Source organism: Chenopodium album, chromosome 10 (assembly GCF_948465745.1).
Source record: "Chenopodium album chromosome 10, dcCheAlbu1.1, whole genome shotgun sequence".
NCBI classification, from domain to species: domain Eukaryota; kingdom Viridiplantae; phylum Streptophyta; class Magnoliopsida; order Caryophyllales; family Amaranthaceae; genus Chenopodium; species Chenopodium album.
Genome location: NC_137843.1, coordinates 45426067 through 45442924, shown reverse-complemented (window position 1 = coordinate 45442924; position 16858 = coordinate 45426067). Strand labels below are relative to the sequence as shown.

At 33.8% G+C, this 16858-nt stretch overlaps 2 protein-coding genes across 3 annotated transcripts; one reads left to right on the top strand and one right to left on the bottom strand.

Annotated features, from left to right (window-relative positions):
- Positions 1-4445: 4445 nt before the first annotated feature.
- Positions 4446-10501, top strand: LOC145563973 (uncharacterized). Of its 2 annotated transcripts, none has more exons than XM_081624350.1 (5): positions 4446-4696; positions 5634-6026; positions 7770-7886; positions 7972-8099; positions 9249-10501. In XM_081624350.1, exons 2-5 carry the CDS (start codon positions 5685-5687, stop codon positions 10072-10074), a joined length of 1413 nt encoding a protein of 470 aa, XP_081480476.1. In that variant the 5' UTR covers positions 4446-4696; positions 5634-5684; the 3' UTR covers positions 10075-10501. The 2 variants fall into 2 exon arrangements, with proteins under 2 accessions (XP_081480476.1, XP_081480477.1); XM_081624351.1 differs by having other exon boundaries at positions 5613-6026.
- A 1073-nt stretch (positions 10502-11574) lies between these two features.
- Positions 11575-15905, bottom strand: LOC145562469 (N-alpha-acetyltransferase MAK3-like). Its single transcript, XM_081622763.1, has 4 exons — positions 14868-15905; positions 14493-14613; positions 13205-13260; positions 11575-12057 (listed from the first exon to the last, which is right to left on the bottom strand). The coding sequence occupies exons 1-4, from the start codon at positions 15057-15059 to the stop codon at positions 11821-11823; spliced, it is 606 nt and encodes a 201-aa protein (XP_081478889.1). The 5' UTR covers positions 15060-15905; the 3' UTR covers positions 11575-11820.
- Between the last annotated feature and the right edge of the window lie 953 nt (positions 15906-16858).

Below are 16858 nucleotides of genomic sequence, written 5' to 3'. Positions count from 1 at the left end.
GAATGGCCATTAGAAATTTATTTATCACAAATTTCTGTTGTACAGATTAAATGCACATACAAAATAATTTGCTCCTATTTTAAAAATTATTTTATGTCTACAACTCCTTTATAATGATTGCAACTATCAAAATTGATAAAGAGAAATCAAAATTGCGATGATTTAAACTTTGAATATTGAAAAATGAGAATGAGAAATTTAATAAAATTTGTTGTATCTTCTTTCCCTTTAATAATAATGTAGCAATTCAACTACTTGATCTCTATTTATGTCCAGTCCAACTATGAAAAAACAAGTGATAATATGATAAAGATTCCCTATTTTTTGGTGTATATAGTTACAAATGGTTGTTAATGAAGCACTTTTGCAAGTCTCTTTTTTTATAGTCACATAAGAGGTATATCAATTTTTTTTATATGAACCAACGTGGGTCGTTTCTTTCTATATCTCTTTTCTTTACATTTATGAGTATGAATATTATCTTCCTTTATTACTCTTATGGGAAGCAATATTTTTATACATATATCTCTCGTTTTTTACATTAGTTGTAGGAATTTCAATGTAAATTTGTACCATATTGTATTTTGATGGATGGTTGATTTTAAAGGCAATTGCTTCTGCAGCCATTAATTAATTGTGTAATCGTATTGATTATTTCTTTGGTTTAGAAAGTATAAACTAAAAAATTGCGTAATTTTGAAACCATGGTAAATAATAATTCTTTTTATTTATTTTTTACCTAAAATAATTGTTTTTATTTATGCTAATATTGATGCCCTAATTCATATATCTTTATTTAATTTTGTAGAATATGAGACCATAACATATTCAAGATTCTCAAGGCAATTTGATATTGGATTTTTGAACTTTATTGGTGTTTAATTGGTGTGGTAGTGACTGAATGACAAATAGTTTATTTAACATCATCTTAGAGTTACCCTTTTTTTGGGTGGTAATATTGGTAGTTTTTAAGTTGTAGTATTTTTTTCTATATTTCTCAAAGTTGTACTTTTAATATTATTTACTAAATTAGAAAATAAAATTTTCTTCTTTATTTCTTGAATATGTATTTTTATATGATGTAAAAAATAAAAAAATAAAAAACTATGTAACACATCTTATAATTCTGTGCATGCAATGTGTGCACTTCTTAACTTGTTTAGATAATGTTGGCAACATTAATGAAGGGAAACTGTGTAAACAAATAATTTTTAGGGGTATAAATGTCGCTCTCTTTTCTTAAGAGTTAAAAAACATAATAAGTAAATAAATATTTTATACGATATAATTGTCCAAACACTATTCATAAGAATTATCTCAAAATTTTTAAAGGCGGGGATATGAATTCAAGAAAAATATTGAATTTTCAGTTATAATTTATTATAGATCAAATTAAGGACATAATTAATGCTTTACTTGAGCATAAATAATTATGAAAATATTTATAAATAATTTTTATTCAAACAAACCATTCCAACATAATTTAAGGATGCTTAAAAGGTGCAGTTTTATCTTCTATGATTAAAAAAATATGTTCATCTCCTTTTCATTTGTTTCATTATTTAGCATACTTAAATATTTTGAAATTAACGTGTGCACATAACGCTAGTTTAAAAGTAATGTGAGAGAAGATAAATCATTATAAAATAAAATTAAAAGGGGGTTAGTTCGAGTTAGGGGCCGGGCGTGCATAAATGAAAATGATACACAAAATTAGTATGTTTTACTAGTATATTCTACAAGTTATTTATTAAGTTTAATCATCACATTTTTTTTGAGGGTAAGGTTTAATCATTATATTTATTACACAAGAACATAATCTTTTCAAAATGAAAAGCCAAAAGAATAAATCACAAATTTATTTTGTCTTAAATGATAGGAATTAGAATATTTATCCTTCTACAAATAATGAAGATGAAGTTAAACTAAAATGAACATGTATAATAAATTGTATTACTAGCTGAAACTTACCAAATTAAATAACATTTTTAATCAACAAAATAATAATATTAATTGATATGTGACCTTTAAATTTCATAAATCAAATTGAAAATTGTCTATAATATAGTAATTACAATTTAAATAATATTCCTTCTACCAATGAGTATGTATTCAATCTAAAATATACATTTATGATAGGTTACTTTTACTTACCAAAATTCATTAAATAATTGTTTTAATTAATTGAATAAACAAAATTACTTGATAATTGATGTTTCAATTCCATAAATCAAATGATAATATTATATGTCTACAAAATTAGTAATTACAATTTTAATATTAATCCTTCTACAAATGAACATGAAGTTCATCTAAAATGAACATTTACGATAGATTAAATTTACTAGTCGAAATTCACCAAATAACAGTTTTATTCACAAATAAGTAATTTTTGAAATTGGTAACTAACTAACTAACTGGTGTTTCAATTCCAGCTATCCAATATTCGAACATAATAATGTAATTGCAATTAAGGTTCTTGTGGTTTGAATATGAAAAGTATTTAAAAAAATATCCAAATAACCTCCAAATAACTAACATGAATCACATAATTTCTATGTTATATATATATATATATATATATATATATATATATATATATATATATATATATATATATATATATATATATATATATATATATATATATATAAACCAATCATATGATCTTCATAAAAATCTAGAATTATAAAAGCACCTAATTTATAACAAATACCATCAAACTCATCACAAAATCACCAAATAATAATTAACAAAATGCAGATAAAAAAATTTTATTGCAAAAAATATAGATAAACTTAGGGTTTGTACTTTTTTCGAATAATGAACAAATCAACTTACAATTTGATTTTACGTCGTTCTATTGGTGAAATTCCTTGCAAATGTATGATTTCATCTTTTATATCAGATATTGGGCTTGATTTATATAGAAAATTTGAGTTTTCAGTGAATGTTTTTGCAAATTTTGAAAGTTTTGATGAGAGAGAAAACGAAGAGAGAGTATTCTAATTTAAGGAGAGAAAAATTAACACTTCTATTTTTTTTTTTTTTTTTTTTTGGGTAGGAAGTTACTATAGTTCTGTAGCGGTTACTGTGTTTCTGTGTGAAAAGTGAATAATGGAGGTATAGGTAGTACTACCTACACTAGTGTGTAGGTGTATATATATATAAAATTAAAGGTGTTACATCCATTGATTACAACTTATATGATTTTTGTGCGTAAGGCCGTTAGCAGTAATGAGCACAATGTGGTTGTCAAATTGTACAAAGCAAGATTAGTAGCACAGGATTTTTCACGAAGGCCAAAAATCGATTACACAAAATCTATTATCTGTTTAGTACTCCGTATCTCATTCAAGATGTATTTTATTCACATACTTTCCGCTTATCTGAACCTACTTGTATGTAACAAAATAACTTTAATTTTTTTGAATTTATATTAGGATTTTTTGTAAATAACCACCCCAAAATGTACTATGTGTTGAACTAACCACCCATTTTTTTTTTAAATTAAAAAATACCACCCCTTTTTTACATAACCAGTAGGTTTTACCACCCATACCAGTTTTCCGACCAGTTTTTCGAGTTAGGGTTTTAATATAAAAATTAAAACATGTCCCTGCCACCTCATGTAGGGGGCATCCCTTCCACCTCCAGCACCCCTTCCCTTCCCCGTCTGTGTTTCCGGCATCACCTCTTTTTTTCGTCCTTGTTTCCGGCCCCTTCCTTTCCCCCTTAACAATTTCGAACCACCTCCCTCCATGGTTTAGGATAGTTTCGGGGTTAGGGTTTTAGGTGAGGGTTAGAGTTTCAGGCTAATAGGGGATTTCAGGGGTGGAGAGTGGGTTAGAGTTTCGGTTACAGGCAAGAGGGTTTGAATTTCAGGCGAGGGATCGGGGATGGGTTACGGGTTTCAGGCGAGGGGTGGGGACAACGATTAGTACTTCTTCCGGGATTCAACCAGCCTGATGCGAGTTTCAAGCGGTGGTCGAGGTGGAGGCTGGTGGGTTGAGTTAGGGTTTTCCAACAGTTGGGGGAAGAGTATGCGTTGGTGAGGAGGCTATGTTGGACGCTGATGGTGAATGGGGAAGGGGAGAGGGCGGCGTTGGCTGATATGGGTGGTCCAGCAAGAGGTTGGTTTGGGTGGGGTTGGTTGTCCCGGTGGCAGGAGAAGGGGGAGGGATGACTGCCTTCTTTTTTTTTTTTAAAAAAAATTGATTTAATTTTAATTTTATTTTCTTATTTTAAACCAATAGGATAGTGACACGTGCGCCCTCAATCGGAAAACAAATCGGAATATAGAAGGGGTGGTGAAACCTACTGGTTTTGTAAAATAAGGGTGGTATTTTTTAATTTCAAAAAAATAGGTGGTTAATTCAACACAGGGAACATTTAGGGGTGGTTAACTTTATATTATCAGAACTAGTTTTTACACAATCCGTTTCATTTTATTTTTAATTACAACACTTCGATAGGGAGATATGTCAAGTGAATAACTTAGGAAAACGATGATATTTTGCGATTATTACAAAATAAGGGGAAGAAAAACATACCCTATGAATCACAAGTCGCAAATAGTCACGAATCACGATAGTGAGCTAAGCCAGCAAATGCACTACCGTGCGTGCACTCTCTTCCATCATTCTTTCTGTAAAAACCGAAATCAACGTCTTTCATACCTCCATAATTTTCACTGGTATTTCCCCATTTTTGTTCTTTACTTTCTCATGCAATTTCCATTTGTTTTCCAACTTAAATTTCTCATTAATTTTTTTTTTTTTGCCCATTTAACGTTTATCGCCTTTACTACGCAATTCATAACTTGTACTGAATTCTAGGGTTTGTAGTTCATCGTTTTCCCTCCAAATTTCCTAGAGTGTTGTTTCTATTTACTGTTTTTAGATTTCTAGGGGAATTTATACTCGACATTTATTAGAAATACCCAAAATATCTGAATTTTTGAATGATTTCCAATTTTGGACATGCTGTTAATGTTATTATGTTAAATGGACTGTCATTTTGCTCCAATTCTTGGAGTTTCCCATTTAAGATATTCGGCATTTTCAAATGGGTATTGGTTCTTTGTGCACATTATGTAGTTTTATAGGCAAAATCATGCAGCACAGCTTGAACAGTAGTGGGTATTGATTTATCACTGATGGCAATCTTAGAATTTGTTTTAGGGTATTGTTGGTATTGTTCGTCCGGTTAATTGTTAGTTCTAGGTTTTGTGTGTGTGGATTGTTTGAGCAATACAATATGGAGTAGTATCTGATCTCTTAAGTATTACTTGTATTTCTTTTAAATCGTGAAAAGTTCCTAATATCTTGGGTAAACTTGCTACTTCCTATTATCTGTGAATTGATTGAATTTTCAAGTCTTACAAGCATCTCTGTGATAGTCATGTCTGTGAATTTTGTATAGTTTTGTGAATTTATAGTAGTACATTCTACTTAACAAATTTGCTATTGTTTGGTGTTTCCATGTGAGTTGGGGAAAGTGTGCTTGACACCCTTGTTCATTATGCGAAGTGTATGAGTTAATCATCTTGTAAAATCTGAGTGCCTTCATTTTTTTGGATGTACAAAACCTTCCTAATGTTTCATTTACAGCTTTATTTGTATTATTTTCAGAGGGTAAAAGCTGAACTAAGTGTTTTTGATAAAGAAGATAGTAGCTAAAGAATGCAGCTGAATAGCCTTGAGGATGTTTCTGCAACTTCTCAACATGCTGCATCAGATAATACTAATACATCTGACAAGGTACAGAATGCTAAAGCTGATGTTGAACATCAGATTGCTGGATACATATTCATGTGCAATGCTGCAACAAAACCAGATTGCTTCATCTACAGGGTTTTCGGTCTTCCAGCTTCAAGGATGAAGTTTGTAGAGAAAATTAAACCCAATACTAAGTTGTTCTTGTTTGACGTTGATGTAAGGCTTCTTTATGGACTTTATTCTGCCACATCAAGTGGAATGATGTCATTAGAGCCATGTGCTTTTGGGGGAAAATTTCCTGCACAGGTATTGAATAGCTTCATCTTTGTTGCTTTTTTTTTTTTCTCCTTTATATTTTTTTTAAATGATACTGGGATTTTATTGCCTATATGAATTTTTTTAGTGCATAATCTGTTTAACCTCTTATATTCTCTCTTCAAGCCTACAGCCTCTAACCTAGCTGTATTTGTGTTTAAAAACACGTATGTGTGTTAGTGTGGGTGTGGGTATTATATAGACAATAGGATATAGTTAAGCATTCCTTATAGGAATTTTAAAGTGGGCGTTAGATTTCTGATCTGGATCATCTGGTGGCCTAACATTATTTGCACTGTGACTCTGTGAGTTCTATATGTATATGTATACAAGTAGTAGCATTCCATATATCAATTGCCTATTCTTGTTCGATTAGTCAAATTGAATAAAATCTTGGATCACAACAGATGAAGAGAGGGAATTTGATTGATTGCATTTGAAAATTTCAAACCTTTAGTTTTTATATGTATGAACACAAGATAGTGTTGAATTAACTGGGTTTTTTTTTTTTTTTTTTTTTTTTGAAGGAGGGGGGGTGGGGGTGTCATTTTGTTCTGCTATCGAGTATTTATATATTGACTCAAGAATGAAATGAATTAAAGTTTCTGTAGATCTAGTCAGCACCTGGCTTTAAGTAAGCACTTCAACTTAGAAATCTATACTTATCTCATTCTTTTTGGTTGGAAAGAGAATATTTTGGTAATTTGTGAACAGGCTCTGCTGTGGTGATTGTATATTTCCGTAGTTGGCTCCTGAGGGAATCTGGTTGCCATTTAGTGCCAATGGTTAAAGGGCTGGTTGTGCTTGTTGCCTCATTTAGTGAAGTCAATCAATCAATCAAAGCCTTAATCTCATAAGTGGGGTCGGCTCCATGAACCAAAAGTGATTATTCCGTATAGTCATCCACAAAAATCTTCCTCTTCCATCCTTTACGATCAAATACCTCATTCTCATGCAAATCCATTTGCTTCATATCCTTCCTAACTCCTTCCAACCAAGTCATTTTTGGTCTCCCTCTACCTCGCTTAAGCTCTCCATGATCCCACTCTTCCACTCTTCGTACTGGTGCGCCTTGGGGTCTTTGTCTTACATGCCAGAACCAACGTAGACGAATTTCCCTTAGTTTGTTTGCAATACCTCATTTAGTGAAGTGCCAAATCAAATGCAATTGCCTGGTTTAGCTCTCAAAAGGGGTATGATTGGGTGGGTCATTTTAGCATTGGTTCTTCTAAAGTTGTTTTTAAAAGGTTATACTTGATGGTGGATCACAAGGATTGCTGCAACCTGTGATCAGAGCCAAGCAATTAGGGTGGATTTTTTGCTGTTCTGTGATCAGAGCCAAGCAATTAGGGTAGATTTTTTTGTTGTTCATGGATTTTCTTCTCTGCAATTGTCTGAAAGATGTAATGAACAAAGGAAGAGCAATAAGTGGCTTTTGACAGCCATAGTTATATATATATTGTGCTAGCTGTAAACAAGCTCTAGTAAATAGCCAATTCATGGTGTTCCGTAAAAGATGATTGTTATCAATTCTAATGGTATGAATCCGAGCAAATATTTGTCAAAGTTGTCAACCTAATCAAAGCTATTATTAGTTCAGAGAGCTACTTGAATGATCTTAAGCTCTCTTATAGTTTCTGATTCTTGTGATCATGTGCTACATACTTGTGTATTTTTCGTCTTAAACTCTTACATCTTTTATGGCTGTCATTAATACCTGTAGAACTTTGATAGGTTAAGTTCTCAATTGCTAGGGAATGTTTGCCTTTGCCAGAGGTGGCTTTCAAAGATGTTATCAAAGAAAATTACTATAGCAAATTCAAATTCAAGCAAGAGCTCAATGATGAGCAAGTAAGTTTTTTGCTGAGAGCCTGAGATGTCATTTGTTCACATTACATTGATATAGTTTTGACTTGTGTCATGTGATGGACTATAGGTGAATAAACTGGTTTCACTATTATGTCCGATGACTGTATCATCACCAAAGAGACCATCTCTAGAATTCTTGGATGGTGTGAGGACTGTGTATCAAAAGTACATGGGACCAAGCCTGCAAGTTACCAGGTTTCTTTTCTCATAACCAATATTTTTATCTATGTAAGACCTCACAAAAGTAGATGTCTATTTTTTATTTTTACATTTTATTTTCATTACCTGAAGTAGGTTAGATAGATTTTGCTACTTCTTTTATTTGAAATAGATACTTTTGACTGAATAAAGGCCCTAATTGGTAATTAGCTGGTAGCTAGTCAATATAACTGGTATGGAGTATTAATTATCTTTAACTAATTAGATGCTTTAACTAACTCTTTAAACCATCTTATTTACCAAACACCAAAATTGGTATTGCAAGAATTGTTCAAACTACTCTTATAAAAGCTGAATTGAGCAGCTTTTACAAATCAACTTATTGAAAGTCCAATAAGCACTTTAAATCACTTTATTTTCAAACACAAAATAAGCTCTATAAATCACTTTATTTTCATTCCAAAAAGAAAAAAAAAGGAAAGAAAGTAAAGAAAAGAAAAGAAAGATTTTGTGGTCAAACCATCTAATTGCTTCCAAAAAGCTGAAACTCATCAATCATCTCTTTATAAAATGACCTAAAGTTGTTTAAAAAGCCTACAGTACTTTTTAACATATTAACTTGTACAATATCAATTAATTGGTATTTGAAAATGTTATCTTCTGTTTTTTTTTATGAAAAAACTGATGTTAGCTGTTCCCTCTGTCCATGTAAAACTCCCATCAGCTCCTACCATTCTTTCTTTGTCTGTGTGTTGAGTGCCATTCTCGGCCTTTACTCCTTTCTAGTAGCCGACCGAGTTACTTCATTGCTATACATAATCTTGCCCCTATTATTTTCTCCAACTAATCTTGTTTTTAATTCTTCAACTGAACCATACTGTTTTTTTTATTCATATTTCCTAAATACTCAGCATTACACAAATGGGATTTTTAATGAAGTCATAAATTTTGATTACAGAATAGATGCCCATAATGATTTTCATGCTGATGCATTTGTAATAGTTCTATTATCCACCATCTTTGTTTATTTGCAATGATTTAGAAAGTGGGCTATCTTTTAGGAATGTACCCAAACGTAAATGTGGCATATCTTCTGGAAATGTAGTATTTATTGTTTGTTTTTGATGCTTTGGTCGATTTTTACTATTGCTAATGTGCTATCTCATGGTCATGCTTTATCGACAGACGTACGAACATGGACCATGAAAGAAGTGTCCCAGGAGTTCCACAAGCTGCCTATGCCAATAGTTATGGCCAAAACCCAATGTCTCACTGCACCATATCTCCAGTATCACCTGCTGTGGCACCCTCTTCTACTTTGCCCTCATCCTTACAAGCTTCTCAATGGGTTGCTATTGCTGCTGAATCCCTGAATGCAGAAGACCGAAATTCCAGTCTCACCCTAACCCCAAGCAATGTACCTGCTGTCAGCCCTGCCGCCCATGCGCACATGTCATACAATGATTCTTATGGCAGAGTAGTAGGCTATGGATATCAAAATCTAGCGTACAGTGGTTCTCATCAAGCATCATCTGTGATCACTGATCGAGGAGTCAACAATAGGCCCATCCATTCATATGATATGCACCCCCATAACATGAGTAGCCATTATACTCAAAATCAAGGTGATTCAGCTATACCTCGTACATGGGCATCAGGAAGCAGTGGTGTGAGTGTTGATAATGCACATGTGTTTCACAACAGAAGTAACCATCCAGCCTCCTTAAGTTACAGCAATTATAATACTCTAGTTGATCCTTCTTTGCCTCAGCTACGATCATCAGTAAGTGGAGTGGCTGCTAGTAATCCACATCTGCAATTCAATGGCGCAAACTCTGAAACTTCGAATTGTGTGTATGGAGATCAAGGTTTCTACAAACGCCACCAAACAGTTGTTCCAGCTGTTCAACAAGCCATTAACGTCCCTGCACATGCATCTGAAATGCACCAAGCCTATAGGGCTACTGCACCTCATGGCTATGTGAATCAAAACTACTATAGCTCAATTTAAAGTTCCAGCCTTGCCTGGACAAGTGCTGATCTAATAGCGGGCTTTGCGTATAATTGCGGTTCTGAGGATATTCTGACTTAGTATATGTTGGTAGAGATTGTAGAGATTGTGTATAATTGACATTCGCTTATGTGAATAAAAGTGTATGCTGCTGGTTCTATGCTGACAAAATTAGGGGTGAGCATAACAGGGTACCCTGTTAAATTTCTTGGAATCGGAACCCTAAAAATGAGAACCGGAACCGGAACCTGTTGAACAGGTACTTGAAAATTGGAAACCAGAACTGGAACCTGCAGGTTCTGGTTCGGATTCAGGGTACCTGTCTTTTACTATATTTCGTACTTTTTAAGGTTCCGGTTTTGATTCAGGGTACCTGTCTTTTACTATATTTCGTACTTTTTTTCAATTTTTTTTTTTTAAAAAAAATTGTAGGGTCATAAATGTACAGTTTGCAAATATAACAAACCAAAAATAGTTGTTTACCAAATTTAATACATATAACTATAATAATTATTTTTATTTATATTAAGTAAAAATTGGGCTTAAATTGATTAATGATTTGGACTTAAGTAACACTTTTATTAGATTACAGGGTACCTTATTAGTTAAATTGAGTTGAGATATGTCATAGTCAGATATGTAGTTTTAATGCTGTGTGGTTTTCATTTTAAACCCTCTATTCTGCGATTGTGAACTTTTATACTGCTGCGTAATATGCACATCTACTGATCTCATTGCATGAATTTTGAATACTTATATAAACTCTGTTACATCCCGGCTTGCCTAAAAAAATATACTGTTACACAACTTCTATTATGATCTGCTAAATGGTGCAAGTGCTTTGCAATCGGTGAGGAGCTTCAGCCATATGTACAGGGATCCCAACGGTTGATTGATGCAGGAGGTAGTAATCGGTGTTTTAATTTGGTTATCACATCAGAAGCTTATAAGTTTATTGACCTGCCCATATGGCAGAAATCTCAAAGCTAGACAAGTTTTGCTGCTTGTTTTTGATATACTAATGGTAAATGTTGCTCTAAAATTGATAAGGTTGGCTCCTTATAAATAGTTAGAAAGCATGAATGTGCTAGTCAGGTTCTTCCATCTCTTTCGTCTTTTTGGATCTAACTACCATCTACCGACCACCCGGAAATTTTAGTAATTGCCTTCAAGCTGCTAATCTTTTTTTGCAATTGCTGGAGAGCAATTAGTTGCTCTTTCCCCCTCTAGTTTCATACTTTTCTTGGGAATCCTTATACCCTGTAATATTAAATGAATTCCTATTCCCTGTGGGGATCAATTTTGCAGCATTGCTGGGAATTGTCGATGAAAGGAATACTATTAAAGAACGAAGGAAGCATGGGCAGGTTGATTCAATGATATTGTGAAGAAGTTAAGTTTAGTAGAGATTTCTTTTCAAAAAACTGTGGAATACAAAATATATCCGTAAATGAAAAGGACGATTACAGACACATAAATAAACTTCCTAATAAGGGGTCATTTCAACCAAGTAATGTTGCTTGTTTCTAATTGGCAGGGCTGCATCGGAGCTACTATCTCACAGAAAAACATTCAAGTGTTAAAAATTGAAAAGAATCAACCATGCAGTTGCCTTTCCTTTACGCAGCGAAACATAATAATTTTTGATGAAATTAATTCAATTGGGATACATAATTTTTTTACTAAATGAATTATGATACTAGAAGCCTAATGTAGAATATTGTAGATACCCTTTTCAACTATTGATCAAAATTTAGAACAATTAGTGCTACAACCTTCAATTGGGATTTGATAATCATGCTCATCTTTGTAAGCCAAGGTCTGCAAGGACGGTTGTAAGTCTGGACGGGGAAACAACAGTTTCAGTCGGAAAGCATCAACCCCATTCAAGTAGTATCTGAAAAGCCTTTTCGCTCTAATAAACCCTAGACCGCCATATAATGCAAGAGCTCCTTTATTCGTAACTTCAGCCTCCAAAGTTACCTTCAAAATTTTAAACAAATAATCATCAACTATAAGTATCTTGGCAAGAGGCATAAAGAACTCGGGAGACTTCTAAAACACAAATGCTAATATCAAATTTTCTATATCAGTCATCGCCAAGCCTAAGGGTCTAACAATGTAAAAATTACTCATTCAAACGTGGATCTTCATGTCTGTTTTAATCAAATGCACCTTCAATGCCAATCCTAATTGCTTATTTAAAGTGAGGAATTCACAATACCCAGGATTCCAGGAATTACCAATGTAGCAAACTATTTCAGGTTTAAACCTTAAGAACAGAATGCATCAGTGGTCGAGGAAGGCTTGAAAAGAAGAGCTCGCAGCAAAAACAACAGCAACAGGCAGAACAGCCCAATATATGGTTTGTCATCTGAGGTTCGTTCCAAGAAGACGACTGGTCTATCCCAATTTTTTTATGCTGCATCAACTATCAACACTGACTGGCTTCAACTATCAAGGTGGGGAAAAAAAATGGGTATTTTAGGAAACAAACGTGAAGCTGAATTTTGAAAAAGCAGCCAGGATGCAGCTCTGAGAATAAACAAACTATATTTCCCCGAGAAAACCCCTTTTCTTCTTGGCATAAAATTGGCAGGGGTTCTGTGTTTTCTCTGAATGCCAATGTTAGGCAGATATTTAATAAACATTTAAGTCAAAATTACAAGCAGGAAGCAACATTCAAGCCCCAGAACAGAGAGAACAAGGTAGAACAGCCACTACAGCTTTGAAGCATGATATCAAAAGCTAACAAGGGAAGAAACATTGGTTGACATAGGTATATATTGGCCCACCACAAAGATGATCTATCAATACAAAAAATAAGTGGCAAATGCATTACTCTTAAATCATGACTTAATTTAGGTGGATGAAACAGAGTAGAGGGAGTTTAGGTGGATGAAACAGAGCAGAGGGCTTAATCCCTGGCCCTATTCCTAGCCTTATTTTGGGCTGTAAGAGCTGATACAAGATTCCAGAAATAAGCCCAGAAGATCTTGACACGTATTATAATTTCCCACTAAGTAAAACAAAGAGTACAATTAAGTGCTGGTTCAATTTAGCATTTGTTGGTTACATCATGAGCCAGAATAGAGAATGTTTATGCTGCAAATGAGAAATGATGTATTACCTCGTCACAACCAGATTCCATCATCACCTTGATTGATCGCGTAACTAGGTCAGTGGCTGTCAAACCAAATGATAAAATTACAATTAGTAGAAAAAAGATCTTGATGCGTATACAATAAAATATGAGTATTGGTTTCCAACAACGACCACATCTAACATATTCAAAATTCTTTTAAAGGAGGGAGCCTGAAAATGGTGGCACAAATTTAAGTCCCACAGTCAAGTTGAAAGGTAGCAAGATAACCACCTGTCATGCTACCCTCATTCTTGAAAACCTATGTTTGTTAAATTGCAGTATTCTTCAACAAATAATTACATTCATCACACTCAATCACTATTTTAAAATAAATGACAAACATATCCAAAGGTTGTAGGACAATGTAACTCTTTTACACCGTAAATGTAGTGCCTAATTCCAGATAAATGCCATCTCCAGCCATCTGAAAGATACAATAATAGAATTTCTCCAATATGACGTTAACTTCTCTTTGGCTAATTATTAAAGACATCCCTACACAAGCTCCTCAGAAATTACTAAAGGCATATTCTCCAAAATTCCTACACAGGTTCCTCACAAACAAATCTGTAAAACAGCATTACTAATCCACATATTCAACATGTTATTTATCTAAGATTAATCATTTGCTATGCCAGTAACCTCAAATTGCGTGATGTGGAGGGAAATGGCAGGAGAAAATTTCCAATAAATTCTCTGTGGTTTGGCAACAGTCTACAACATACAAACATAATAAAAATTCCAGAACCAAGATTGTTATTCTGCATAAAGAGACTACGTCCTTGTTCATGATCCAATACATGACATTAAGATTTACCACACATTTAACAAAAATGGAGTTGCATCACTTAAACTCAACTATCAGCAGTTCCCACTTGACATTTACCCCTATTGCAATGTTTACGAATAATCAAAAGTTTCTACTTAAAGAGACTTTCCCTAGCTTCATTTCAGTCAATTTCCAATGAACCGTCAAAGTGTCATACTAACCTAAGAGTTCTAACTTTAAACTATTATTGAGTATATATTAAGTAAAAATTAGAGGCATGATTGTCAACTCTTGCCAAATTCAATATACTTTCAACCATCCAGACTCAATTTGAAGTTTCAATGTATTACAATAACTTTGTTCAATATCAATGTCAAAGCCTCAACCCCGATAAGATGAGGTCGGCTACATGAGCCAAATATTATCGACAAAGAACCTTCCTACATTCAAAATCAAATAATGCAATAAAATTCAACATATAATCAAACAAGAACTAAAAAATACCAATGCCTTTGCCTCTGTAAGCTTTGATGACAACAAGCATAGCAATGTAGCCTCTAAAAGTATGACGATGTTCCCCCATTTTACACACCACTGTTCCCACACATCTTCCTCTATGAAACGCCTAAAATTCACAACCCACAAAAAATAATCAAATTTTAAGCAACACCCACAAAAAATACGGAGTAATCAAATTCTAAGCAAAACCCACAAAAAAATCAAATTCTAAGCAAAACCCATATATAATCATCAAATTCTAAACAACACCCACAAAAAATAATCAAATTCTAAGCAACACCCACAAAAATTAAAGGACAAAAATAAAAAATGAATCACAAAATCAATTGAAAAATAAAGAAATGAAAAGAGGAGACAAACGAGAAAGCAGAGCTGAGGCCAAAGGTAGACGAAGTAGCGATAAGTGAAGATGGAGTAAGGTTCGCTGAGTTCTTGATCAACAAGGTGCATGATTAGAGGAAGGTGATGTTCACCACCATAGTTTATGTATTCAATCTCTGATGGATCGAATTCTGCCTTTTCTACTTCTTCTTCTTCGGTTGGTTTCTCCATTCTCTCTCCTCCGATGCTGCCGCCGGTACCAGGTTACCGGGGGAACCTACTTTTGGGTTTGCTTTGGTCAGACAACAGTCCCACGGCTTTTATTTTTCTTTACAATTTTTTTTATCCTTTTAAGGGTGGAGTCCGACGGTGTTCGGATAAGTCCCATTCGGGATGACAATTCAATTCAAATCCAACTCGAATCTCACCCAATGAGTTGATTTAAAGATTAAAAAATACAACTCAAGTCCCATATAATATTCAAATCAGTTTTCGACTATAAAATTTCAACTTCAAAGATTAATCGAATCGTATTTGAATTCTAATTCCAGTTAGATTTGAATCCGAGATCCAACCCATATCCAACTCAAATAGTGTTGCTCACAAATTTTAAACAGATAACTTTATTGCTCACTATTTACAAGTTGATTTTTCTATCAACGAAGTTTGATAATATAGTGGTTGAATTTTAAATAAAAGCAACAACTGCCCATTGACAACTCATAAATTACTGACTTACATGATAAGTCGGCTATTTCTCATTATTTCCCAAGCTTACCCTTTTTCTTATGAAATTCAATCAACAACCCCACATTCCTCCATCTTCTTGTCAGTGAAGCACCGATCTTCACATTGCTCCCTGAAACTCATCACCACCATCGGCAATCTTGTTTGCTCGCCAAAACCCATCACCAATTCACCGCCACCGCCAACCATCCCGCTTGCTCGCCAAAACCCATCTTTACCATCATTGATCTTCTCGCGACATGGAGGACATGCCCTTTAGGGTTGATCATACCCTAAATTTCGCCCTTTTCATAGCGTTGTCATTTAATTTATTGGCGAAGCCGTCGAAGATGATGGGGTTGTTGGTGGAAGCATCGGTGGAAGGTGGGTGGAGATTGGGGCAGTGTAGGGAATATTTCAAGCATCTCACACTTGAGCCCCACTGTAATCATACACTTAAGCATGGTGGCGTCCAAAGGGAAGGAAGCTAGAGCAAAAGAGTCGCCAACAAGTTTTAGGAACTTGTAAACCGTTCACAGGGTGAAGGTTACACCCTTTCACGATCCATGTGATCTCTAACTCCATAGTGGTCCTGAACCATGACTGAATATTCGGGGATGAAGGTACAAATCCAACCTAAAAGAGATTGAACCTGCCCTAAAAATAGACCTCTACTTTATTCTTCTCATATTCATGTGCGCTTTCTAACTAACATGCAATCAATAGGTTAACCCTAAACCTGTTTATATAAGTTGGTTGAATATTAATGCACAAACAAAACTATTATTGGCGATCACTTGAATTATAATCATATTAACCTAAACAAGATTATTAATTATCTTATTAAGCGTGATTACAAGTACGAATTCCCTTTAAACCTGCAAGAGAGGGCATGACCAAGCAATAACAATAATAATATATATCAAGCAACATAATAATGACAATCATCATCATAATAATATTCTCAATAAAGCATAATATTAATAGCAAGATCCTAGACATGATACTAACAAGGTTAATAACAAACCGTAGCATGTCACTAAACATTAAAAATCAAAGCTTTAGCCCTGACATGACACTAACATGATATTAGAAAGAATAGGAAGCATCATAATAAACATACATAATATCAAAAATATTAGTTAATCCTAAACATGATACTAGGAAGCAATAAAACATCCTAACATGATACTAGGAATTAACAAAATAATTTAAGCATGATTTCTATATCAATAAAGCCATTAAAGTACTTACTTCGATGCCTCGTACCTCTTTCTAATAACAAAATACACACGTTAGTAACT

Excerpts from the sequence above, each read along its gene's own strand:
- LOC145563973 (XM_081624350.1), top strand. The coding sequence starts at position 5,685 with ATGCAGCTGAATAGCCTTGAGGATGTTTCTGCAACTTCTCAACATGCT. Across the intron at positions 6,027-7,769 it reads GGGGAAAATTTCCTGCACAG|GTTAAGTTCTCAATTGCTAG; the intron begins GTATTGAATAGC and ends GAACTTTGATAG. Across the intron at positions 8,100-9,248 it reads CCAAGCCTGCAAGTTACCAG|ACGTACGAACATGGACCATG; the intron begins GTTTCTTTTCTC and ends CTTTATCGACAG.
- LOC145562469 (XM_081622763.1), bottom strand. The coding sequence starts at position 15,059 with ATGGAGAAACCAACCGAAGAAGAAGAAGTAGAAAAGGCAGAATTCGAT. Across the intron at positions 14,614-14,867 it reads GGCCTCAGCTCTGCTTTCTC|GCGTTTCATAGAGGAAGATG; the intron begins GTTTGTCTCCTC and ends TGTGAATTTTAG. Across the intron at positions 12,058-13,204 it reads TGGAATCTGGTTGTGACGAG|GTAACTTTGGAGGCTGAAGT; the intron begins GTAATACATCAT and ends AAAATTTTGAAG.